Below are 27,109 nucleotides of genomic sequence, written 5' to 3'. Positions count from 1 at the left end.
CCCAAGAAAATGATAAAAGGAAATAGATGAAGTTGAGGCCAGGTGATGGTATACCCAATAGACTATACATGTTACCACACACAAGGACTACGCTTCAAGCCTCTAGTCTCCACCTTTAATACAGTAAAACAGTGTTGAAGGTGTCTTTTTTTTTCTCTCTCTCTCTTCCTTCCATCTAAGTTTCCCTCTGTCTCTACTAAATGAGTGAATGAGTAAATAAATAAATGGGGCCCTCAACAAAGAGATGACACTTCCTATGTGTCCCTCAGTTTCTGAGAAACCAGGTCATTAGTCTTGAACATAGAAAGCTAGAAAAACACAGACTGAAGTAGAAAGCAGGGATCTCCCTCCGGTTGTGATCCAGCTCTGCTGGTTTGCTGGGCTCAGTGGGGAGGACACAGATTTGGGTCAGAGACTTGAGCCCCACTGAGAGCTCTGCCAGTAACCGGTGACACCCAGCAGTCCATGCAACTTCTGTGTGAATCCCTACCAGTGCTTGCCATTGAAGTCTGGCCTCAGCTCTAGACAATGTCCTCTCTGAATGGTAAGAAGGGCAGTTATTGGATAAAGCTGGAGATTAAAGACCCCTGTCAACCTGGAAGCAAGCCACTCCTTCCCTGGAATTGCACTTAAGCTCCCTGCACACCCCGGGGTTTCCTCATCATTGGGTTTCAGGTGTCCTCCTTCAGGAAGATGTTGCAAGGCCTGACTAATGCACCTCGGTGTCCCAATAGCCATGATACAGGTGCAGGCAGCCCCAAACCAAGTCCACATCCATAAGCACCTCACAGTGGTGTCATGACCTTAAACTTCACCTTTCTGGTCTGTCACCCATCCAGCCTCTTTTGAGACTGACCTCTTCTGCCTTTCTTTCTTTCTTTCTTTCTATCTTTCTTTCTTCCTCTTTCTTCTCCTTTCTTTCTTCCTTTTATTTTTTCTTTTATTTCACTTGACCTCTTCCCTCCCCAAACCTGAAAGCATTCACAATAAAAGATGAAGAGATGTTCTGACCAGTTTTATTTATTTAAAACACACAGAGACACTTAATTATGATAGTGACAGAGGGAAATTGAGAGAAGGGAGGGAGGGAGGGAGGGAGGGAGAGAGAAAGGAAGGAAGGAAGGAAGGAAGGAAGGAAGGAAGGAAGGAAGGAAGGGAGAGTAATTTGCAGCATTGCTTTACAGCTCGTGGGGACCAGGGACTTGAACCTGGGTCCATGAGCATCGTCCATGAGCATGTGCATCACCCAGGTATGCAGTCCCCCCCCCCCCAGAAGTTTTATTCTGGGAGGGAGAAGTTTAGGAAACTGCTAATCTTCAAAACTGCTCCCTTCCCCCCAATTCCAAGATTTTTCTTTCCCAGAAACTGCTGAAAACGTCGCCCATAGAAAAGGTATGCACTATTTCCTCCTGGACTCCAGAGAAAACCAATTCTCAGAGTCTCCTGTTTTGTTTTGTTTTATTTTGCTTTGCTTTTTTTCCCCCCTCCCCTTTTCTTTCACGGTCACAGGTTCGTTTGTGGGACCCTTCCACACTTGTTTCCCACAGCATGAGTCACTGTGGTCCCCAACAGTAGGTTGGGTGCCCCTGGCCCCGCACACACAGGAAGAGGTTCGGGAACCCGGCGCGTCAGCACCAGGAGCCGCCCCGACAATCCAGGGCAGGTCCCCGCCCACTTGGGCAGGTAGGTTCCTTCCTCTGCTCAGGTGTGCGCTCCCAAACACAGGTGAACCTGTCGCGTCGCTTTCCGCAGGTCAGTCCTGTGGCTCAGTGGCTCGCTAACCTCCGTCCCCTGTCACCGCGAAGTGAGGGGGTGGGGACACCCGATCCGGGTGGCAGGTGCCCACGGGTGCACTTGACTTGCTCTGGCTCCTTCACCTGCTCCGGTAGCCTTCACGTCGGGTCACGCTGGAGACCCCGTCGGATGCACCCCGGGACCCCGCCGGCGCCCCAACTCCGTGAGTAAGTGCTTGGGGATCTCTGCCAGGGATGAAGGGGACGACAGTCCCTCCCGGGGCGACCCGGGGCGCCGTGGTGGCCGCAACCCCAGCCTCGGCTTCAGTCCGGCCCCAGCCCCCGCGGGAGGCGGGCAGCCGACTATGCAAATGCCCGACGGACGGGCGGGGTCCGCGGTGGCCTCCCCCGCTCCGGATAAAAGCGCGTGGCGGGGCGGAGCACCCCAGCCGCTGCCTCCCGGGAGCCCGCCGAGCGCAGCCCCGACCGAGAGGCCCCTGCTCCGGGTAAGCCCCGCGGAGGGACTGGGACGTGCGGGGCGGGGGCGGGAGCACGGCCAGGGCACCGGCTCCAGGGCGGCGCGCCAGCTAGGTCCCGGGGCGCCCGGCTCTCCAGCGCGGCCCGGCTCTGAGCTCCGTCCGTGGGAACCGGGGCGGCCGGCCGGCGCCTCCGCTGTGCCCTCCCGGGGGCCGGGACAGGTGGCATCGCCCCAGGTCATGTGCACGTCCTGTTCGCCCCCTGGCCAGCGAAGGTTCGCTGCATCCAGCGCGCAGAGACTAAGAAGCACCGACTTCACTCTTGGAGAGGGGGAAGATGGGTGATGAAAAGGAGAAGAGAAACAAAAACTGCAAATGTGGAGTGTCAGACTGTTATTACGTCCGACTCTTTTAATGTTATTTGTTTTTAGAATATTCTTTTTAATGTGTATTTATTTTTGTTGAGATAGAAATTGAGAGGGAAGGAGGAGACAGAGAGAGAGCAAGAGAGACATCCGCAGCGTTGCTTTCCCACTGTCAAGCTTCCCTCTTGCAGATGGGGAGTGGGGGCTTGAACAGGGGTCCTCGAACATGGGAACATGTATGTGCTACTGGGTGAGCCACTGCCAGGCCCCTTTATTTTTATTTTATTTATTATTATTTTCCCCCTGAGCCATCAGAGCACTTTATTTTTTTAAATTTAATTTTGTTATTTATTTTCCCTCTTGTTGCCCTTGTTGTTTTATTGTTGTTGTAGTTATTATTGTTGTTGATGAAGATGTCATCGTTGTTAGATAAGACAGACAGAAGTGGAGAGAGGAAGGGGAGACAGAGAGGGAGAGAGAAAGATAGACACCTGCAGACCTGCTTCACTGCCTGTGAAGCTTCTCCCCTACAGTTGGGGAGCCAGGGCTGGATTCTTACCCTGGTCCTTGCGCTTCTCGCTTCTCGCCACGTGCTCTTAACTGGCTGCGCTACTGCCTGACCCCTCAAAGCACTTTAAGGAGGCAAAGGGCAGGAGGAACTGGCCCAGGGGAGAAAGGTGTGGGTGTGCCCACGTTTGAATGAGCAGAACTAATGGACTTGAGAGGCCAGGGACGTTGGGAAGAAATTACCAGCTAGGCCCAGCAATTGACCCACCTCTACACAGTTTTGTGGGGAAGCGAAGTTAGTATGCCCTGTTCTTTTTGTCCATCTCTGATTACAAAAGAAGTATTTTTTAAAGTTTATTTTTTAAAAAATATTTATTTATTCCCTTTTGTTATAGTTATTATTGATGTCGTTGTTGTTGTCTGATAGAACAGAGAAATGGAGAGAGGAGGAGAAGACTGAGAGGAGGAGAGAAAGATAGACACCAGCAGGCCTGCTTCACTGCCTGTGAAGCTTCTCCCCTACAGGTGGGGAGCCGTGGGCTCAAACCAGAATCTTTAACTCGGTCCTCGTACTTTGTGCCACTTGCACCTAACCCACCCGCTGCGCTACCACATGACTCGACTCACTCCAAAGTCTATTTTTAAAGCTAGCACCTATTTCAAGATTGGTGAGTTAAAGTCTGGGGTTCACCCTAGAGGCCCGCTATAGAAAAATCCCTCCTTGTTCTAGTCCTTTATCCATCCCATCCTGCATTCCCAGAAGATGCAGTTTGGAGGAGAGAAAAATGTCACTCCAGAGAGTACCCAAATCTGGTTTACTGCCCCTGTTTGATATTGTCAAACAAGTTTTCACTGAAGTAGAGTGAATGAAAGGAATTTGGCAGTCCATTCCAACCACTCTCCCACCAACACTCCTCCCCCAAACAAAACAAAAGAAAAAACAAAAGGAGCTGGGGGGAGGGGCTGGGGAGACTGCATAATTGCAAATGACTTTCATTCCTTTTTTTTTTTTAAGCCTTTTTATTTATTTATCTATTCCCTTTTGTTGCCCTTGTTGTTTTATTGTTGTAGTTGTTATTGATGTTGTTGTTGGATAAGACAGAGAGAAATGGAGAGAGGCAAGGAAGACAGAGAAGGGGAGAGAAAGATAGACACCTGCAGACCTGCTTCACCGCCTGTGAAGCGACTTCCCTGTAGGTGGGGAGCTGGGGGATCTTGAAGACAGTCCTTGCACTTTGTGCCACATGCGCTACTGCCCAACTCCCCGCTCCACCCCCCCCCCGTTTTTTTTTTTTTCCAGAGCACTGCTCAGCTCTGGCTCATGGTGGTGTGGGGGATTAAACTTGGGACTTGAGAGCCTCAGGCATGAAAGTCTTTTTGCATAACCATTATACTATACCCCCACCTATGACGTTCATTCCTGAGGCTCTGAGGTTTTGGGTTCAACCCCCAACATACCACAAAGCAGATCTGAGCACAATACTCTAGTAAGAAAGAGAGAAAAGATGGGCCAGGTGGTGGTGCACCCGTTAGAGAGCGCCCATTGCCTTGCACAAGGATCTGGGCTCAATCTCCTCTCCTCACCTGCATGGGGAAATTTCATGAGTGGTGAAGCAGGGCTGCATATGCCTCTCTTTCTTTCCCTTTCTATCGCCCACTTCCCACTTGATGTCTCTGTCTCTATCCAATAAATAAATAACTACATATTTTTTTAAAAAAGAAAGGGAAGAAGAAAGATATGTGTGTCAGAACCACCCTAGAGTGGGAGGGCCATCGAGTGCCTTTGTGAAGACCTCAGGGCTTTCCAAGTGGAGATAAGACATTGCGTGGGCCTGCCAATGGCTGTCCTTGGAACTGGAGAATCTAAACTAACAGGTCCAGAAAGAAAGAATGGGAAGGGGCCTGGTGACAGCTGCTGAGGATTAACTCTGAGGCCAGGGAGTGGTGAAGGAGAAGAGCCATTTGACACTTCTGTCCTCCTGTTTCTGTTTGTATATGTTGCTGTGGTTCTCTGGTCAGTAACTGAACCAAAGAAGACCAGGAAGCATGTCGGAGTTCTGGTTAATATCTGCACCAGGTGATAAGGAAAACCTACAAGCACTGGAGAGAATGAATACAGTCACCTCCAAGTCTAACCTATCTTACAACACCAAATTCACCATTCCTGACTTCAAGGTAAGATTCCTGGGGAGGGGGAAGTTAGGAGGTGGTAGACAGGGGTTTGGGAAGCCAAGGAGAAATAACTGGGCAAAAAGAACCATGCTCAGTACTACCAGCGTTTGAGGGCCGTGGGTGGATGGGGAGTCATCAGTCGTCATGGGACTTTACACCACAGTCCACCACTAATGGTGGCACCCGTGGACTTAGTGCCACAAGAAAGAGTGAATGGGAATAAGGGTGTGGGTACAGTGTCTGAAGCTGCAAAATGTGTCAGCATTTTACACAAGTTGGTAAAATAGCTCATTTGGATAGTGTGCTACTGCCATGTGTGCAGCCCAGGTTTGAACCCTGCCCTCACTGCGTTGAAGGACGCCTCGGTACTGTGGTCTCTTTCACTTTCTCTCTCTCTAAAAATAAATAAATGCATAAATAAAAATGTAGGCAGAGGGCAGATAGCATATATATATATGCATATATATATATATATTTTTTTAATTTAATTTATTTTTTTTTACCAGAGCACTGCTCAGCTCTGGCTGATGTTGGGAAGGGGGGGAGGGTTGAACCTGGGGTTTCAGAGCCTCAGGTATGAGAGCTCTTTGCATAACCATTATGCTATCTAACCTCCACACCAATAATATAATGGTTATGTAAAGAGACTCTCATGCCTGAGGCTCCAAAGTCCCAGGTTCAAGCCCCCACCCCCCAACATAGGCCAGAGCTGAGCAGTACTCTGGCTAAAAAAATAATAAATAAAATTTAAAAAATAAATAAGGAGAGGGAATCAGGTGGTAGCGCCGCAGGTTAAGCGCACGTGGCACAAAGCTCAAGGACCGGCATAAGGATCACTTTTCGAGCCCCCTGCGCCCCATCTGCAGGGGAGTCGCTTCACAGGCGGTGAAGCAGGTCTGCAGGTGTCTATCTTTCTCTCCCACTCTCTGTCTTCCCCTCCTCTCTCCATTTCTCTCTGTCCTATCCAACAACAATGACATCAATAACAACAATAATAAATACAATAACAATAAAAACAACAAGGGAAACAAAAGGGAAAATAAATACATGTAAAAAAATAATAAAAGATAAAAATAAAAATAAATAAAGACAGAAGGGCCAGGCAGGAGCACAGCTGGTTAAGCGCTCATTACATTACAGTGTAAGAACACAGGTTCAGCTTCCTGGTCCCCACCTGCAGGGGGAAAACTTTTCTAATGGTGAAGCAGGGCTGAAGATGTCTCCCTGTCTCTTTCCCTCTTTATCTCACCCTCCTCAGTTTCTTTCTGTCTTTATTAAATAACAAACAAACAAATAAATAAATAAATGTGTTTAAAAAGTAAAGAAATCAAGAAAGAAAGAAAGAAAGAAAGAAAGAAAGAAAGAAAGAAAGAAAGAAAGAAAGAAAGAAAGTAAGTAAGTTTGGGTATGGAGGTCAGGTGGTGGCGATCCGGGTTAAGCGCACAAGGTGCAAAGTACAAGGGCCCGCATAAGGATCCTGTTTCCAGTCCCCGGCTTGCCACCCACCTGTGAAGGGGTGGGGTTGCTTCAGGAGCAGTGAGGCAGGTCTGCAGCTGTCTTTCTCTCTCCCTCTTTTTAAAAAATTATTATTATTATGTATTTATTGGCTAGAGACAGCCAGAAATCAAGAGGGAAGGGGGTGATAGAAAGGGTGAGAGACAGAGGCGCCTGTAGCACTGTTTTAACACTTGTAAAGCTTTCTCCCTGAAGGTGGGAACCGGGGGCTCAAACCTGGGTCCTTGTGCACTGTAACATGTGCACTGAACCAGGTATGTCACCACCTAGCCCCTTTTTCTCTCCCTCTCTGTCTTCCCCTCCCCTCTCAATTTCTCTCTGTCCTATCCAATAAAATGGTAAAAAAAAAAAAAGTCACCACAAGCAGTGGATTTGTAGTGCCGGCACAGAGCCCCAGCAATAACCCTAGAGGTAAACAACAACAACAACAACAACAACAACAAAAAGTATTAGGCCCGGGGGTGGCACACCCAGTTGAGTACACATGTTACAGTGCTCAAGGACCCTGGTTCAAACCTCTACTCCCCACCTTTTTGGGAGGAAGCTTCACAGCAGTGTTGCAGGCCTCTCTCTCTTTCTCTCTCTTACTATCTCTCCATTCCACTCCTAATTTCTTTCTGTCCTATCAAATAAATAAAATTTTAAAAATAAAGAAAAAATATTGTACACACTTGAGTCCTTCATTTTCTTAGACTCTTCCTGTTTTGTCTTCAACACAGAAGAGCAGTGGCATAGTTTGAGTGGGGATGGAGACCTTCAGCCACCATCGTACTGTTTTAAAGCATTTTATTTATTTTAATGAGAGAGATAGACAGACAGACATACCTGAGCGGTAGTTATCTCTGGCATATGGTGTTGCTAAGGATCCAACCTAGAGCCTCAAAGCCTCAGGCATGAAAGTCTTTTTGCATAACCACTATGCTGTCTCCCCAGCCCTGGTTGAGTTTGTTTGATTTTGTTTTGTTGGGTTTTTGTTTTGTTTTTTTCTTTCCAGATTTATTCATTAGTATAGAGTAAATTGAGAGGAGAGGGTGAGATAGGCGAAAAGAGAGATACCTGAAGACCTACTTCACTGCTTGTTAAGTGTTCCTGGTGCAGGTGGGGAGGGGGGTTTGAACCTGGCTCCTTGCCTATAGTACTATGTGTATTTAACTGGGTATGCCACTGCCCACACCCTTTTTCTTTTTCTTTTTTTAATATTTTAATTTTATTTATTATTGGGTAAAGACAGAGAACTTGAGAGGGGAGGGAAAGATAGGGAGAGAGACAGAGAGACACTTGCAGACCTGCTTCACCACTTGTGAAGCTTTCCCCCTACAGGTGGGGACTAGGGTCTTGAACCCGGGTCCTTGCTCACTGTCATGTGAGCTTTTAACCAGATGTACCACTGCCTGCACCCCTTTTTTTCTCTTTAACTTGTTTTATTTTATTTTTTATTTACTTATTTATTGGATAGAGACAGAGATATCGAGAGGGAAGGGGGAGATAGTGAGAGAGACTGAGAAACACCTGCAACACTGCTTCGTCTCTTGTGAAAGTGGGAGCGGGGGCCTTGAGTTCTGGTCCTTGAGTGCTGTAACATGCACGCTCAACCCGGTGCAGACCATCCAGCCCCTCTGCTTGTGCTCTCAAACTAGGAGAGGGGAAGAAAATCCAGGAATCGCTTGATTCTAATGAAGAGGAGGGAAGGGAGAGAATTAGTGACTTTGAGGAGATAGATTTGATTATACCTGAGTGTCTAAGGGCGCCTGCTGTGGAGCACAGAGTAAAATGAAACAGACATGAAAGAGGAGCGTGCTTCCTAAAAACTGTAGCATTCTTCTGGAAAACATAGGTGTCAATGCCTTTTGGCTTCTGGAGGCATGGTGCTAACTGACCCTTCTAGAAAATAGTCTTGGGAGCAGGTGGTAGTGCAGCCAGTTAAGCACAGGTGGCTCCAAAGCGCAAGGACCAGTGTAAGGGTTCCAGTTCAAGCCCCTTGCTCCCCACCTGCAGGGGAGTCACTTCACAGGCGGTGAAGCAGGTCTGCAGGTGTCTATCTTTCTCTCCCCCTCTCTGTCTTCCCCTCCTCTCTCCATTTCTCTCTGTCCTATTCAACAATGACAACATCAGTAACAACAACAGTAGTCACTACAACAGTAAAAACAAGGGCAACAAAAAGAGTATAAATAAATAAATATTTAAAAATAGTCTTATAATACTTGTTCGCACTCACTACCAGGAGTTGCACAGTTGTTGGTGATGCTGGTGTGTTTGCTGGGTGTTCACTGTGCTGGGACTGGTGCTTTTTTTTTTTTTTAAAGATTTTATTTATTTGTTAATGAGGAAGATAAGAAGAGAGAGAGAGAAAGAACCAGACATCACTCTGGTACATGTGCTGCGAGGATTGAACTCAAGACCTCATGCTTGAGAGTCCGATGCTTTATCCACTGCGCCACCTCCCATACCACGCTTTTTTTTTTTTTTTTTTTAAAGATTTTATTGCTTTATTAATGAGAAAGATAGGAGGAGAAAGAGCCAGGCATCACTCTGGTGCATGTGCTGCCAGGGATTGAACTCATGCTTGAAAGTTCAATGCTTTACCCACTGCGCCACCTCCTGGACCACGGGACTGGTGCTTTAAATGTGTCATCTGGAAGCTTCTAAACTCCCATGTCATAAATCAGGACATGAGAGAGGGGAGTGAGGTTGCAGAGCTCCACACAGCAGTGCTGGTTCCTAAACCCGTATCTTGCTGTCTGCCTGGTGGCGACTACTTAAATGAGTAAATCTAGCACTATCCATCAAAGTTGTGCTACACAAGAGGATAAAAAAAGTTATGGGGCTGACTAAGTAGTATAGCAATTTATACAACAAACTTTCATGTTTCAGGCACCAGAGGTCCCAGAATCAGTCCTTGGTACCAACAGAAGCCAGAGCTGAGCAGTGTTTTGCTAAAACATAAAAACAAGCAAACAATATATAAAAAGAAAGATCTCTACCAAAAGCTGCTTAAAGTCAAGTTGCTTGAAAAAAAGATAGCCCAGGGGCTGGGTGGTAGTTCACCTGGGAGAGCACACAGGTTAACATGCACCAGGACCCAGATTCAAGCCTGTGGTCCCCACCTGCTGAGGGGAACTTCACAAGTAATGGAGCAGTGCTGCAGGTGTGTCCCCTCCCTGTCACTCTCTCTGTCTCTCTCCTTTTTAAAGGTGATATTTAAAAAAATTATCTTTATTTATTTATTGGATAGAGACAGCCAGAAATTGAGAGGGAAGGGGTAGATAGAGAGACAGAGAGACATTCCTGCAGGTGAGGATCAGGGGCTGGGTCCTTGTGCATTGTAACGTGTGCGCTCAACCAGGTGCACCACTACCCGGCCCCCTCCCTTGTCACTCACTCTCTATCTCTCTGTCTCTTACCTTCTATTGAAAAAAAAGAAAAGAAAGTAGGCTAGAGATACCAAACCTAGACTGACTTGGCACTATTCTGGCTTCAAAATAACTAAATAACTTTGGAAAAAAAGATTTACTTATTTTATGAGGAGAGAGATCAAAGCACATTCACCCACATGCAAACCCTGCACTCTACCCACTGAGCAACCTCCCTGAATGTTCTAATTCTGTTTTTGGTGCCAGGTGGGACCCAGGGTCTCATATATGCAAAGTAGGCACTCTACCTCCCAGCTACACCTCTGGCCTAATTACTTTCAGTGTCTGACTGGTGGAATACATATATTCCAGAGCACAGCTCAACTCTGGCTTCTGTTGGTGCTGGGGGAAAAACCTGGGATCTCAGAGCTTCAGACCTGAGAGTTTTTTGCATAACCACTATCTTATCTCTCTGGCCCTGAGTAGACCTTCAAATATAGTTTTGAACCTTTCTCCCCACCCCCCCACCCCCACCCCAGAGTCTTTTACTTTGGTGCGAACCTTGTAATAATTTCTAAACTATATTTATAAATTATGTATATAATTTTTATCTTTATTTATTTATTGGATAGAGATAGCCAGAAATTGAGACGGAAATGGGGTGATAGAGAAAGGAGAGAGACACCCGCAACAACACTGCTTCACCACTTGCAAAGCTTCCCCCTTGCAGGCCGGGACCCGGGGCTTGAACCCAGGTCCTTGTACATTGCAACATGTGAGCCCAACCAGGTGCACCACCATCTGGCCCCAGTGTCCTGTTTTCCTCATGTGTGTGACCCAGGTTTGAGCCTACTCCCCACTGCATTGGAGGAAGCTTCTGTGCTGTGTTCTCTTTCACTTTCTTTCTCTGCCTCTTGTCTTTATCTGAAAAAATCATCTTGTAACAGTGAAGTCCTGATGATGAGAGGGGAAAAAAACCCACCTTGAGAAAGAGCTCAGGTAGTCTGAAAAGTCGATGAATGAATGCTGATGTGGGAGTAGGAGGAAAAGTTGCCCTTCCCCAAGCAAGATTTCTGCTAATAATAGTGAAGAAGAACAGACAAGGGAATCTATTGGACTGTCTTGGAGAAGAAATGATAACCCACTAGAGTGTACACTTTAAAAAAATTATCTATTTTATTCCCTTTTGGTTGCCCTTGTTGTTTTATTGTTGTAATTGACATCATCATTGTTGGATAGGGCGGAGAGAAATGGAGAGAGGAGGGGAAGACAGAGAGGGGGAGAGAAAGATAGACACCTGCAGACCTGCTTCACCGCCTGTGAAGCGAACCCCCTGCAGGTGGAGAGCCGGGGGCTGGAACCAGTATCCTTACGCCAGGCCTTGTGCTTTGTGCCATGTGCGCTTGACCTGCTGCGCTACCAGCCGACTCCTCCCCCTTTTTTTTTTAACTAGAGACTGCTCAGCTCTGGCTTATGGTGGTGTTAGGATTGAACCTGGAGCTTTGGAACCTCAGAAATGAAAGTCTTTCTTTTTGAATATAATTTTCTTTTACTATTATTATTACTCACTGGATAGCGAGAGAGAAGTAGAGAGGGAAGGGAGACTAGAGAAGAAGAGAGTGACATCTGCAGCACTCCTTCACTGATCATGGAGATTGGGGACTTGAACTGGGTCCATGCATATTGTAACATATCACTCCACCAGGTACACCACCGCCTAGCCTCTGGGCATGGAAGTCTTTTTGCATAATCTTTATGCTGTTTCCCTCTCCCTAGAGCATACACTTCATGCATGAGGAACCAGGTTCAAGACCCTGGCTACCACATAATGACACCATGCAAAGGGGAAGCTTCAGGAGCAATGGAGCAATGCTGTGGTGTCTTCTCTCTCAGTTTCTTTCTCCCTCTATCTGAAGAGACAGGGTGGTGGGGTTGGGGGGTGGGAGAGCCATTACTAGGAAAAGCAGTGGAATCACATAGAAGTAAAGTCCCTGGAGTCGGACGGTAGCGCAGCGGGTTAAGCGCACGTGGTGCGAAGCGCAAGGACTGGCTCAAGGTTCCCGGTTTGAGCCTCCGGCTTCTCACCTGGAGGGGACTCATTTCACAGGTAGTGAAACAGGTCTTCAGGTGTCTATCTTTCTCTCCCCCTCTTTGTCTTCCCCTCCTCTCTCCATTTCTTTCTGTCCTAACAACGACATCAATGACAACAACAATAACTACAACAACAACAATAAAAAAAAAGTGAAGTCCCAGTGACATGTCTCGGCAGAAAAAAAATCTTTCTGGTATTTCTCCCTCTCAACTGAAATTATTTTTAAAATAGGAGAGAGAGAGAGAGAGAGAGAGAGAGAGAGAAACATGAAAGAGATAGAAGGCATTACTCTAGCATATGCAGTGCCAGGAGTTGAACTTGGGACCTTGTTCAATCCTTTCATTGTGCCACCTCCAGCATAGTGCCATTTTTTACTGTTTTTTTTAAACTGGATAGAGACAGAAAGAAATTGAAAGAGGAGAGAGAGATAGTGAGAGAGATAGAGAGACACCTGCAGACCTACTTCACCACTCGTGAAGCTTTTCCCCTGCAGGTGGGGACCAGGTGGGGGCTTTGAATCTGGCTCCTTGAGCACCGTAATGTACACTTAACCAGGTGTGCCAACCACCTGGCCCATAGTGACATTCTAAGATCAGTGATCTGATGTCACACTTCCTATAACAGAAATGTGGCAGTTCAGGGGCCGGGTGTGGTGACCCATCCATTAGAGTGCACTTTTCTCATGCAAGAGGACCTGGCTGCACACCCCTGCTCCCCACCTGCGTGGAGGGGAACTTAATGAGCTGTGGAGAACTGCTATAGGTGTTTCTCTTTTCCTTTATTTCTCCCTCTTTATCCCTCTCCCTTTATCAGAGAAAAAAAGAGGAAAAAAAAAAAAGGGAGTCGGGCAGTGGCACAGCGGATTAAGCACATGTGGCACAAAGTGCAAGGACCAGCATAAGGATCCCAGTTCGAGCCCCCGGCTCCCCACCTGCAGGAGAGTTGCTTCACAGGCAGTGAAGCAGGTCTGCAGGTGTCTGGCTTTCTCTCCTCCTCTCTGTCTTCCTCTCCTCTCTCCATTTCTCTCTGTCCTATCCAACAACAATGATATCAATAACAAAAATAATAATAACCACAACAATGTTAAAACAACAAGGGAAACAAAAGGAAAAATACATATAAAAAAAGAAAAACCTATAAAAAAAAGAGGAAAAAAAAAGAAAAGAAGTAAACAGATATGACAGTTCAATCTGTTGTACCTTTGCTGAAAGGTACAACCACACACACAAAAAATACCCCTCCAAGCAGGGTAGATAGCATAATGGTTAAACAAAAGACTTTCATGCCCGAGACTCTGAAGTTCTAGCTTCAGTCCCCAGCACTACCATAAACCAGAGCTGAGCAGGGCTCTCATAAAGAAAAAGGAAAAAAAAAATCACTCATTTCCCAGGGAGACAAGTAGCAGAATTCCTTGAACTCTTGTTGAAGAAGGCCCTCTAGCCTCCTGCCACTGAGTGTGAAGCTCTAACTTCTTTCTGGTCTTTCTAGGTGGGGACCTTGGATTCCCTTGTTGGCCTCTCTGATGAGTTGGGAAAACTCGATAGCTTTGCTGAAAGGTAAACTCTGTCTTATTTACTACACACAAGTGAGACTGACATTGTTGTGAAAGGACACACTGCCTTTGCTCTGGCCAGATCTGCACTTGTCTGAACCTGAACCTGAACCTGGCCTAAAAGCCAGTGCAGGTCTAGGTGAGGGGACCAGTCCATGGTAGCCCTTGGGGGCCCTCAAATAGTTATGTGTGCTGGCTGTCTGGTTCTCTTTTAGGGGGCTGCCTTCAAAATGAAGGTACAGGGCTGGGTGGTGGTGCATCTGGTAGAGCACACATATCATCTCACATGCAAGGACCTGGGTTCAATCCCCTGGTCCCCACCTGCCAAGGGGAGAAGCTTCACCAGCAGCAAAGCAGGGCTGCAGATATTTCTCTACCTCCTCTTTCCTTCTTGATTTCTTTACGTTTTAAATCATTCATTGATTAAATATTTTTGGAGCCAGACAGTGGAGCATAGCCAGTGGAGCGCGTATGTTTCCATATGCAAGGACCTGGGTTTGATCCTCGTCTCCCCACCTGCAGTGGGGAAGCTTTATGAGCAGTGAAGCAGTGATGCAGGCATCTTTCTTTCTCTCTCCCTGTCTGTCCCCCGCACCCCTCTCAATTTCTGTCTTTAGCAAAAATAAATAAATAGATAGACAGATAAATTAGATAAGGTGTCGTACTCTTAAGCATGATGTTCCTAGTTCAATCCCTGACTTCACATGTACCAGAATGATGCTCTGGTTCTCTTTCTCATAAATAAATAAATATTGAAAACCAAAAAGAAAAAAAAAAAAGGCCAGGAAGAAGACATAAAGCACATGGCAAAGGTACTAAGACTTTGAGAAAATAACTGGTGCACTTCTCCTCCAAGGCTTTGCTTTTGTTTTGGCACCAAGAAAAACAAGTAAAAGCACAAGGACCGGCATAAGGATCCCGGTTCGAACCCCGGCTCCCCACCTGCAGGGGAGTCACTTCACAGGTGGTGAAGCAGGTCTGCAGGTGTCTATCTTTCTCTCCTCCTCTCTGTCTTCCCCTCCTCTCTCCATTTCTCTCTGTCCTATCCAACAACGACAACAACAATAATAACTACAACAATAAAACAACAAGGGCAACAAAAGGAAATAAATAAAATAAATATTAAAAAAAAAAGAAAGAAAAACAAGTAAAAATGTAAAGTACAATGGGAAGTGATAACTAAGGTTTTCCCCTCCCATCTACTCCATCATTTCCTCATTTTTGAGGCAGTGTTATCATTTCCAGAGGCAGCCTGGATGTGTACAAGCAAATGTAAATGTTCTTCAGAGTAATCTTACATAAATGTTATCATCTGCCTTGCTGTTTTCAGGCAATTACATCTCACTGATCACTTCACATTCGTTTACACCTGCTGGTCCTTTTTTGCTGCCTGCAGTACCTTGAATACTGTGCCTTAGCTTATTTTATTTTTCAGAATATATTTATTTATTTATGTATGTATTCATGAAAGAGGTGAGAGAGAACCAGAGGCATCCCTCTGGCACATACAATGTCAGGGATCACATGTGGGGCCTCATGCTTGAGAGTCCGGCATGTTATATTCCGTGCCACCTTCTGAACTGCATCTTAGTTTATTCGAATCTCCTTGTTGAGAGATAGTTAAGTCTTCCAGCCTTTTCTGTGACAGACACTGCTATATAAGGCTATCTTCTCTTTCCATACTTATTGATGCACATGGGATAATTAAAATTGAAACGTGGAGCCAGGAAATGCTTGCCCACTAGAACACACATGTGTGTGTGTGAAGACCCAGGTTTGAGTATTCCATACTGCATGGGAATACCACACATGGGAGCACTTCATGTGGGGCAGAGTAGTGGGCTGGCGAATAGCATAATGGTCATGCAAACAACTTTCATACCTGTGGCTCTGAGGTGCCAGGTTTAGTCCTCAGCACCACCACAAGTCAGAGTTGAACAGTGCTCTGGTCTCTCTGTAGTTTTCACTCTGTATCTCTCTTTCATAATAAATAAGATAGGTAAACAAATTGATTAGTAAATATTTTTAAACAGGCTGGCAAGATAGCTGGATAGTTATGCAAAAAGACTTATACCTGAGGCACCAAAGACCCTGTGTTTAATCCCCAGCACCACCATAAGCCATAAACTGGTTAAAAATAAAAATAATAATAATAATAACAATGATGATTATGATGATGATGGACCAATGCTATGGTAGCGCTTCTCTCCTCCCCCTCTCTCTTTTCATCCATCTTAAAAAAATAAAAATTCTCTACTGGGAGTGGTGGAATCACTAAGACAAAGCCCTAGTCAAAACCCTGGTAGCAAAAAAGAAAAAAGAAGTTGAAATATTGGGTCAACGAGTAGATGAGTAGTTTGTTCCTCCGCCTGTCTCTGTTTTTCATCTGTGAAACGGGATCATAGTCGTCACCTCTGGGTTTCACCAAAAAATGAAGGGGAGTAAAACCGCATTTTAACATTGTCAAATCTGTCACATGCCAGGGAAGCTTCTCAGGAAATTCAACATAAGGAAGGGGCCAGACTGGATTCCCCACCTCCCCCCACTTCTCAATTTCCTTCCCTAGACTTGTGCTTTTCTGCTACAGGGGTGGGTATAGCATATATACTTGGGTTCCAGATCCACCCCCCAGGCTGAAAAGGACTGAACACAAGACCCATGCTGGAGGCTGTGAGGTCATGTGCGTGGTGATGGCTCCCCAAGGTGACTTGTTCCCAAGTCTGCTGCTGAAGTGGCAGCTCCTTGGGATTTTTATCTTTCTAGATCTTTCTTGGCTACCAAATCTGCCCTAGCCCTTATTCACCAACACTCCCTTTAGTTTTGGAATCCTTTGCTCCTGGATTAGTAATATTCCTTATTTATTTACTTATTTCCTCCAAAGCCCTTCTCAGGCCTGGTTTATGGTGATGCTGGAAACTGAACCTGATACTTTAGAGCCTCAGGCATGAAAGTCTTTTTGCATAACCATTATGCGATCTTCCAGCCCCCTCACTAAATTTTGTTTTGTAGCTCTTTGTTGCATAACTTGCTTGTGATGGTGGAATACAGCATATGTTAAGAAATAATATGCATTAGCCCCCCTCAACAAAATGATTTTTTAAAAAAGATAATATGAAACAGTATAAGCAAGCAAGATTAAGGCTATAATTGTGAAATAGAATTTAGATGAACTAAAGTACAGTTTTTAAGGTAATGTTAAGAATAAAATCACTGTGTATTGTTGTTTTCCAGGAGTCTTCCTGTGGGGCGGGGGGGGGGGGGGGGAGGGGGGGGGGAGTGAAACGGTTTGGTCTGGCACTCCCAGATGAGTATTTTTAGCATTTATCCAGTCCAGGGGTTAGAAAACCTTATCTTGAAAGTGAGTCCTTGGAGCCTGGTGTAGATACACAGTAAGACACAGCCTGCCTTCCCTCCTTTGAAATGCCCTACTGATTGTGAAAAACACTCAAGTGTTTTGACATAAATATACAGTAACTGGGCTTATTAGGCAGGCAGCATAAACCTGTTAGCACTGCTTCTGGCCAGGAGTTTTCAAGGTATATTGTTTCCCTACCCTTTTATTATTTATTTACTCAGGGCACCAGAGTGTTTTTCCATGTAGCTGGAAGGCAGGTTTTACTTACAGGAGTTTGCCCTTTATTTTTGATTTATTCTCCCATTTGTTTTGCCTTTGTTTATTTGATGTGTTTTTATACTGTAATACACGAACATTTAAGAAGCTGGGGGATTTTATCTTTGGAAAGCACCCCCAGCTGCCTTTAAAAAAATAAGTGAGTCCTTCACAGCATTGATACCTTTAACCTGTTTTTGTATTGCTGGTTGGAATATTACATTTCACAAGTACGTAGGTATAGGCTCTAGCCTGGCTGGTCTCTATGGCATGTGCGGCTGTCTAGCAAACCCTGAGCATAATGACCCACTCCTGGGACAGCTGGTGGCCTGTCTTACCCATATGGGTCCCTGAAATTAACCAGAGACTGAAATCCTCCCAGAAAGATTACAGATCTAAGTGCAGATGTCTGCTTGGTGATAGAGATCTTAGAAAGCAAGTTCTTCTAGGGGTGTTTTAAATCCAGCACGAGAGACCATTGACTATGCTACCTACTGCTTGAAGCCTAAGGGCATTCTAAAGAAAAGCAAATATAATTACAAAAGCATTACTCAAGCTTCTCTGTTACTGAAAGACTATCTGGAGGCTGGGGGAGAGTTTAGCTCAGTGGCGCACCTAGTTGAGTGCACATGTTACAATGCACTATGACCCGGGTTTGAGTCCCTGCTCCCCACCTGCAGGGGGAAAGCTTCACAGAGTGGTGAAGCAGTTCTGCAATTGTCTGTCTCTCTCTCTCCCTCTCTATCTTTTCCTTTCCTCTCGATTTCTGACTGTCTTTATCCAATAAATAAAGAGAATAGAAAAAAAAAGTTTTTAAATAGAGGACATGCTTCTAGGGTAGAAGGCCCTGGGTTTCATCTCAGGCACCAAAAAATGAAGAAAAATGAAAGTAAAAGAAGTGAAATGTAGTAAAAGTGATTTAAAAGAAATCTGATTTCCGGGAGTTGGGCAGTAGTGCAACAGGGTAAGCGCAGGTGGCACAAAGCGCAGGGACCAGCAGAAGGATCCCAGCTCATGCCTCTGGCTCCCCACCTGCAGGGGAGTCGCTTCACAGGCAGTGAAGCAGGTCTGCAGGTATCTATCTTTCTCTCCCTCTCTCTGTCTTCCCCTCCTCTCTCCATTTCTCTCTGTCCTATCTAATGACGACATCAATAACAACAACAACAATAAAAAGACAACAAGGGCAACAAAAGGGAGAGTAAATTTAAAAAAAAGAAATCTGATTTCCACTAGGGCTATTGCTGGGGCTCGGTTCCTGCATGAACCCCCTCCCCAGCCCCACTGTTTCCAGCTCAGCTATATAGCTGAGCACACACCCCTTCTTAGCACTGTTTTGGGAGATGAGACTGAGGTGTCTCCCCCATAGTGTCTCACTCTCCGGGATGTGCTCCACAAAGAACTGGGGGGGCCACAATCAGGCACTGCATACTTTATTTAAGAAAATGAAAATATACAGATACAGACATGTGTGGGTCATTCTGGCAAAATAACCACTAGTTGACAAAGTTGAACTCTTATTCCAACCTGTCTACCTAGAATGAACTCATTGGTCTGGTTAAATGACCTGACTCTTCTATTGATCCTGTCCCCCAGGTAAGACTTATAAGGCCCCCAACATCTCCTTCCTTTCTAAGCCATGCCTATATGTATGGTTACTCCCTCAGGTAGCCTTCTTTTTTCTTCTCTTTTAGTGCTGGAGCCAAAAACAAATGGTCCTAGTTAAAACAACAACAACAACAACAACAACAACAAAAAACTGAGTAACTTTGCCCTTAACAGTGACAGCGCTGGCTCTACTGTCACTCCATGAGGCCAGCCTTTTATGCAGTTAGATCCCCAGAACACTGATGTAATCTAGCCCCTTCCAATTCCAGATGAGGAAACAAGCGTGCCCAGAGAAAGTGCCAGGAAAAAGCCAGGTGGACTGGGGGCAGCAGGTTCCTCCATCTAGGTTACCAGCATCTCCAGCAGTGGATGGTCTGTATGTGTCCTCCCTGCCTCTACCTGGTTCCCATAGGCTCATTGGGACCTAGTGTCTTAGCTTAATATGAACTAACCAGAAAGTGTTCTTCCTCTCTTCTGCCCTTCCTGCCATTATCATCAATTATTGTTGCTATTTATGAGAATGTTTCACAGTATTTCTAAATACAGAGGTTTCAAAAATCTTCTATCATAGTCACTTCAACATTAAAAGACCAAATGGTGCACAAAGCACACAAAAATTTCTCATTTAACTTCTTCTTGTCTTTATAAGTAACCCTTAATAAGCATTGGGGGGGGGGTTTCTCTTCCCAGTGGTAACCCTGGTGGGGAAAAAAGAAAGAAAGAGGAGAAAGATGTGGTCTGGGAGGTGGCGCAATGATAAAGCTTTGGACTCTCAAGCATGAAGTCTCGAGTTCGATCCCCAGCAGCACATGTGCCAGAGTGATATCTGGTTCTTTCTCTCTCTTCCTATCTTTCTCATAAATAAATAAAATCTTTAAAAGAAAGAAGGAAAGAAAGAAAGAAAGAAGGAAGGAAGGAAGGAAGGAAGGAAGGAAGGAAGGAAAAACAATCTAAAAAAAAAAAAGCCACACACATACATACATATACATTTATGGATAGTGGAGAAGTGCTGTGGTGTCTCTCCCTCACCCATCTCTCTCTGAAATTCAAAAGAAAGAAAGAAAACAAAAGAGAGATTTGACCTAGATGGGGGCCAAGGAGATGGCTCAGTGGATAAAGAGTTGGACTCTCAAATGTGAGATCCTAAACTCAACCTCTGGCATCACATATGCTAGAATGATGCTCTGGTTCTCTCTATCCTTCTCTCTCATTAGCAAATAAATAAATCTAAAGAAAGGAAGAAAAAAAGTTGGCCTGCAGTTTTAGAATCCTGATTGTACAAGGCCTTAGTGCCACACACAATTTTTTTTTAATTTCTATTTTCAAACTAGGGCACTCCAAAGCTCTGGCTTATGGTGGTACCAGGCATTGAACCTGGGATGTCAGAGTCTCAGGCCCTAAAGCTTTTTTGTATAACAATTATTCTATTTCTCTAGCCCCCACATACATTATTATTATTATTATTATTATTATTATTATTATTATTTTAGTCTTCACTACATGTTGAAATCATATTTTGGATATTGGATTACATAGAGTGTATTATTAAAATTAATGTCATTGTTTTATTTTTCTTAAAAAGGTATGAGGGATGAAGGAGTACTTTAAAGTTATAAAGATTGATTTTCAGAGAGAATTAGAACAACACTGGCATATGTAGTGCTTGAAACTGAATTTGGGGTCTCAGACATGCAAATTCTTATTTAAATTTTATTTTATTTTATTTTATTTTATTTTGTTTTATTTTATTTTTGCCTCCAGGGTTATCAGTGGGGCTCGGTGCCTGCCCTATGTATCCACTGCTCCTGGCGGCCATCTTTCCCCCCCCATTGTTGTTGTCATTGTTGTTGTTGCTATTGTTGTTGGCTAGAACAGAGAGAAGTTGAAAGAGGAGGGAAAGACAGAGAGGTAGAGAGAAAGATAGACACCTGCAGACCTGCTTCACTGCTTGCGACATGAAACCCTTGCAAGGTGGGGAGCTGGGGGATAGAACCTGAATCCTTGCGCTTCTTACTATGTGCACTTAACCTGGTGCACTACCACCCAGCCCCCAGGTATATAAATTCTATGCCCTGCCTCTCAGGCTGCTTTTTTTTTTCTTTCCTCCAGGGTTATTGCTGGGGCCCAGGTGCCTGCACTACAAATCCACTGCTCCTGGAGGACATTTTTTTTCCATTTTGTTGCCCTTGTTGTTGTCATTATTATTGTTGCCATTACTGTTGTTGGATAGGACAGAGAGAGATCAAGAGAGGAGGGGAAGACAGAGGGGGAAAGACAGACACTTACAGACCTGCTTCACCACCTGTGCCCCTGCAAGTGGGGAGCCGGGGGCTCGAACCGGGATCCTTATGTCGGTCCTTGCTCTTCATGCCCTATGTGCTTAACCCGCTGTGCCTGACGCCCTGCTGTTTTTGTTTTGTTTTTTTCCTCCAGGGTTATTGCTGGGCTCAGTGCCTGCACCATGAATCCACCGCTCCTGGAGGCCACTTTTCCCCCCTTTTGTTGCCCTTGTTGTTGTAGCCTCGTTGTGGTTATTATTATTACCATTGTTGACGTTGTTCGTTGTTGGATAGGACAGAGAGAGATGGGGAGAGGAGGGGAAGACAGAGAGGGGGAGAGAAAGACAGACACCCGCAGACCGGCTTCACCGCCTGTGAAGCGACTCCTCTGCAGGTGGGGAGCCGGGGGCTCGAACTGGGATCCTTACGCTGGTCCTTGCGCTTTGCGCCACTTGCTCTTAACCTATTGCACCACCGCCCGACCTCCCACCCTGCTGTTTTTTAACCATAGCTACCAGAAAATATTAAGTTACATAATGTGACATTATTATTATTATTATTAGATTTGTTTGTTAATGAGGAAGAGAGGGAGAGGGAAAGAGAACCAGAGCACCACTTCAGCATGTGATGTCAAGGATCTAACTCAAGACCTCACACTTGAGAGTCCAGTATCCATTGTGCCACCTTAGGTCACCTTGCATTCTATTGTTTGTTTTTACATATTTTCTTTCTTTTTAAAAGATTTTTAATTTTATTTCAATGAGAGAAAGATGCAGAAAGAGCAGAGTACTGCTCAGCTCTAGCTTATGGTGGTGCTGAGTATTGAACCTGGGACCTTGGAGTCTAAGGCACAAGAGTCTTTTGCATAACCATTATGCTATCTCCCCAGACCCTTGCATTGTATTTTTATAGAATTCTATTTCTCGCTACACTAGAACTCTTGATGGTGTTGCCTTAACATTTAGATGGTACAAACGAATTCTCCGAGAGATAAAATGCAGATTCCGACTGAGCGGTTCTAGCTAGGCTGAGTCTGGGAACCTGCTTTTCTTACTAGTTTCTCAGTGATGCAGGTGCTACCCGTGGAGCAGGTGATACAGGTGGTCTGCAGACCACACTTGACATACCATGGCTGAACATTTAACATTACTGGCCCATGTGTCTCCTGAGTCTGTGGTGGTATTCCCATGTGGTGCTGGGTGCTTTAACTTAGGGTAAAGTGTGCATTCTACTGGGTGATATATCTCCCAGTCCAGCTTTGAACTTTCTAATTTCTGCATTTATACTAATTTTCCCCCACTTTATTTGAGTTTCTTGCAAAACATTGAGTTTCATGATTAGTCCATTCCTTTATTCACTTTTTGTCTTATTTTGTAATGCTTAAAGCAATGTCTGTGTCCCCCCCCGAGATTATATAACTTTTGACATATGATACCTGCATGACTATTTATTCTCCACTATCTACAAGTGTCAAATGTTTTATTTTTAATTTCAGGAAAACCCAAGGTATTTGGTTGTTGTTTTGTGTTTGTTTTGGTTTTCACTTCTAAGTTTGCTGGGTTTTTTGTTTGTTTGCTTTTTTGTTTTGTTTTGTTTTGTTTGTTTTTCCTCCAGGGTTATTGCTGGGGCTTGGTGCCTATACTACAAATCCACTGCTCCTGGAGGCCATTTTTGTTGTCCTTGTTGTGGCATAAGTTTGCTGTTTTATTGTTAGAGTATGAAGTGCTGTTTTTATTTTTTTATATTTATTTATTTATTCCCTTCTGTTGCCCTTGTTTTATTGTTGTAGTTATTATTGTTGTTCTTTTTTATTTTATTTTATTTTTTTCTTTTATTATTGTTGTTCTTAATGTCGTCATTGTTGGATAGGACAGAGAGAAATAGAGAGAGGAGGGGAAGATGGAGAGTGGGAGAGAAAGACACCTGCAGACCTGCTTCACCGCTTGTGAAGAGATTCCCCTGAAGGTGGGGAGCCGGGGGCTTGAACCGGGTTCCTTACGTTGGTCCTTGCGCTTTGTACCACCTGCGCTTAACCCGCTGCACTACCACCCGACTCCCTAAGTGCTGTTTTCTCCTTTTGGGGATTTGAAGTCTTCTTTGTGAACCAACATGCTTGTGATTTTTCTAGTAATTTCTTGGCACATTCTTTGGTTTTCATTATATACAGTTGGTGCACATCTTGAAGCAATAACACTAGTGGCTTTTGTATCTACTGGATCCATATCTTACCCTGTATGTACTTTGTTGCTCCTCTGGCATGCACCCACATCTGCGAATCACAGCTCTGTTGAGGGATGTCACTTGATGTCTTCTCTCTAGAGCCTCTGTTTATACAGTTCTCCGTTCTCTGGTCCACGCCACTTGATGTTTGTCACTTCTCTGGAATAGTCACTTACTGATCGCCAGTGTGTGCCAGGCACTGGGTTGGCACTTTCCGTTTCTCCATTCCTTCCTGAAACCCTCACCAGACCCTAGATCACTGTCCACATGTTCTAGATGTTAATTAAAATATATATATATATAATTTATTTATTTATTGGATAGAGACAGAGAGAAATCAAGAGGGAAGGGGGAGGTAGAGAAAAAGAGAGACACCTGTAGCACTGCTTCATTACTTGTGAAGCTTTTTCCCTGCAGGTGGGGACATGGGGCTTGAACCCGAGGCCTTGAGTATTGAAATATGTGTGCTCTGATGGGTGCCCACTGCCCAGCCCCCTATAATTATTTTCAATGAATGAATCTTACACTTTTATTCATTTATTTATTTAATTTATCTTTGAAGCTGTTTTTTAAGCTGATTTTTAAAAAAAATATTCCCTTTTGTTGCCCTTGTTGTTTTATTGTTGCAGTTGTTGTTGTTCTTATTGATGTCATTGTTGTTGGATAGGACAGAGAGAAATGGAGAGAGGAGGGGAAGACAGAGAGGGGGAGAGAAAGATAGACACCTGCAGACCTGCTTCACCGCCTGTGAATCAACTCCCCTGCAAGTGAGGAGCCGGGGGCTTGAACCAGGCTCCTTTTGCTGGTCCTTGAGCTTTGCGCCACATGCACTTAACCCACTGCGCTACCGCCCGACTCCCATAAATATTTTTACCAGAGCACTGACTGCTTATGGTAGTTTATGGTAGTGCTAGATATTGAAACTGGGAAATTAGAGCCTCAGGCATGAAAGCCTTTTGCATAACCATTATGCTGTCTCCTCAGCCCTAGATGAAAATATTTATTTATTGATTGATTGATTGATTTCTGTCACTGGTCTCTTTACCACACTATGTTGACTTTTTTTTCAAACAGATTAAGACAGAGAAAGAGATGGGAGGGGGGAAGACACCACAGCACCCACGCTTCCCCTTCTTGTAATGGGAGTTGCCTGGCTTGAGCCTGGGTCAAGTGTACATGCAAAGCAGGGAAGCTATCTTGCCAGCCCCTGTATGAGAACTGACATTCGCAGAGTTGAGTGACTTCAAAGTCACAGGGCAGAAGAGTTTCAGGCCTTCTTTACCTGTTGAGCCTCCATCTCTCCCTTGGGCAGAGAGGCCTTGGCTGAGGACAGCTAGCCCCTCCCCCAACCTTCAAGCCCTGCCCTGTGTCTCTGCTTCTCCTAAAGTGACTCAGGACCTGGCCGTCCTACCTTCCAGTGGCTCCCATGAAACCAAAAGTCCAGTCAGCCGGGAAGGGAGCAAAGTCAGCTGGCTACTTTGTGTGTGGCGTGTCCTAAACTCAGCCAGTCTGAAACAACATGGTGAAATTTGCAAAATAATTCTGGAGTAGTTAGATTTAGTCCATTGCATTTACATTTTAGAACTCAGTCAGTTCCTGGGACCCATAGCATGTGTTCTGTGACCTTAGCCCCATTGGGTTCAAGGCAGTACTCCATGATGGCCCTCTTCACACTTTAAGTACACAGTTACCACTTAGCGTTTCCTTATTCTCGAGAGTTTAAAGAGCAACTTAACTGTTTTTCTTGTTGTTGCTGCCAGTGTTTCATTGCTCTGAGCCAACTATTGTCAGGTGGGGCAAGGAGAAAGCACTAAACACTCAAACACTAAACACTAAAACTTCCCCCAGTGAAGTGTGAGCAATTTCCTCCCTCTCTCTCTCTCTCTCATTGCCACCAGGGTTATCAGTGGAGCTTGGTGTCCAGTGGCTTTTTTCTTGTTGTTATTTGGACAGATAGAAACTGGGGGGGGGGGGGTAGGGAGCGGAGAGGGAAAGGGTGAGGGAGACAGATAGACACCAGCAGATCTGCTTCATTGCTCATGCAACTTCCTCCTTGCAGGTTGGAAGTGGGGTGTCAAACACAAATCCTTATGCACAGTAATGTGTGTGCTTAACCAGGTACACCACAGTTCAGGCCTAGCGGGGAGCGCAGCAGATAGTCCAAAATGTAGGCCAAAAATGGCAAGGTCTTTCCCCTTCCTTCCTTCCTTCCTTCCTTCCTTCCTTCCTTCCTTCCTTTCTTTCTTTCTCTCTTTCCAGCCCCTGTAGGTCTGTTCCTTCCTTCTTTCCCCCCCTTTTTTTTAACCAGAGCACTACACAGCTTTGTATTATGGTAGTAGGAAGGAGGGATTGAACCTGGAACTTCAGAGCCCCATGTATGAAAGAAAATCTTTCACAGAACCATTGTGTTATTTTAATGACTTCATTTAGACATAAATGACATGCAACAAACGGCAGACTTCCAGTGTGTGATTTGACTGATGATTTTTTATTTACTTGGCGGGGGAGAGCCGGGGCCTTGCGCATGCTCTTCTTCTGCTTGCTCCCGGCCACCTTGTTCATTCAGAGAGTGAGACAGAGAGAGGGAGAGAAGAGAGGGAGAGACAATACATCACCAAAACTTCTTCCAGTGCCATAACACTTCTCAGGGGAACCTGGGTCGCATGTGTGGCAATGCGGGTACTCTACCTGATGAACTGTTTCTATAGCTCTATAGCTGTATAGTGTATGTATATATATGAAATTTTCACCAGAGTCAGGATAATGAGTAGGTCCATTAGCCCTTAAACTTTAACTAACATTTTTCTTCAACAATATAAAATTATTTGCAATACTAAGAACTTTCATTTAAATGGAATAATAGAGTTTCCTCTCTCTCTCTCTCTCTTTCTATTTCTTTCTCTCTCTACCAGAGTACTACTCAGCTCTGGTTTGTGATTAACCTAGGACCATGGAGCTTCAGGCCTGAAAGTCTTTCGAATAATCACTATGGTATTTCCCTAGTCGTGCACTCTCTTCCATTTCATTTGATAGGACAGAAAAAAACTGAGAGGGAGAGGGAAAGGCAGACTCCTACAGACCTGCTTCACTGCTCGTGAAAGTGTTTCCCCCTACAGGTGGGAAAAGGGGCTTGAACTCGGGTCCTCACACATAATAATAGGTGTACTTGACTGGGTGTACCCCCTCTTTTAGATTTTTTTCCCATTCAATATCATTACTTGCGATTTATCTATAGTATGTATGTTTATATTTCACTTATTAATGAGGGAGAGAAGCAACACATCATTCTGGCATATGAGATGCTGGGGATCACACTCACTGTTTCTTGTCATTGTTGCCTATCAGACTTCACTGCTCTGGGTCAACTTTTTTTTCAGTTAGAGTGAGAACTGCAAGTGGAGAAATGGCAGCCTAGAAGCTCCTTCATGAACTATTTTTCCAACCCTCGGTTTGCTTTTGCTGAGTTCAAGAACAAGCTATAGGGGCTGGGTGGTGGACACCTGGTTAAGTACATAATTCAATGCACAAGGACCAGGGTTCAAGCCCCTGGTCCCCACCTCAGGGGAATGCTTCATAAGTGGTGAAGTAGTGCTGCAGATATCTCTCTGTCTCTCTCTTCCTCACTATCTCTAG

At 44.9% G+C, this 27,109-nt stretch overlaps 1 protein-coding gene across 6 annotated transcripts in view; it reads left to right on the top strand.

Moving 5' to 3' along the window:
- Window positions 1–1,145: 1,145 nt before the first annotated feature.
- Window positions 1,146–27,109, top strand: part of ATP6V1C2 (ATPase H+ transporting V1 subunit C2) — a 69,722-nt gene continuing 43,758 nt past the window's right edge. Inside the window, exons 1-3 of one of the 6 annotated variants that reach the window (XM_060186984.1) lie at window positions 1,146–1,957; window positions 5,101–5,256; window positions 13,699–13,766. In XM_060186984.1, coding sequence (XP_060042967.1) covers window positions 5,128–5,256; window positions 13,699–13,766 — 197 coding nt within the window. In that variant the 5' untranslated portion in view covers window positions 1,146–1,957; window positions 5,101–5,127. Of the gene's footprint in view, window positions 2,240–3,567; window positions 3,750–5,100; window positions 5,257–13,698; window positions 13,767–27,109 lie in introns of those variants that run through there. The other 5 variants (XM_060186982.1, XM_060186983.1, XM_060186988.1 and 2 more) reach the window with 5 other exon arrangements.

Source organism: Erinaceus europaeus, chromosome 3 (genome assembly GCF_950295315.1).
Source record: "Erinaceus europaeus chromosome 3, mEriEur2.1, whole genome shotgun sequence".
Lineage (NCBI taxonomy): Eukaryota > Metazoa > Chordata > Mammalia > Eulipotyphla > Erinaceidae > Erinaceus > Erinaceus europaeus.
The sequence above is the reverse complement of the archived record's forward strand: the minus strand, read 5'-3'. Positions and strand labels throughout refer to the sequence as shown.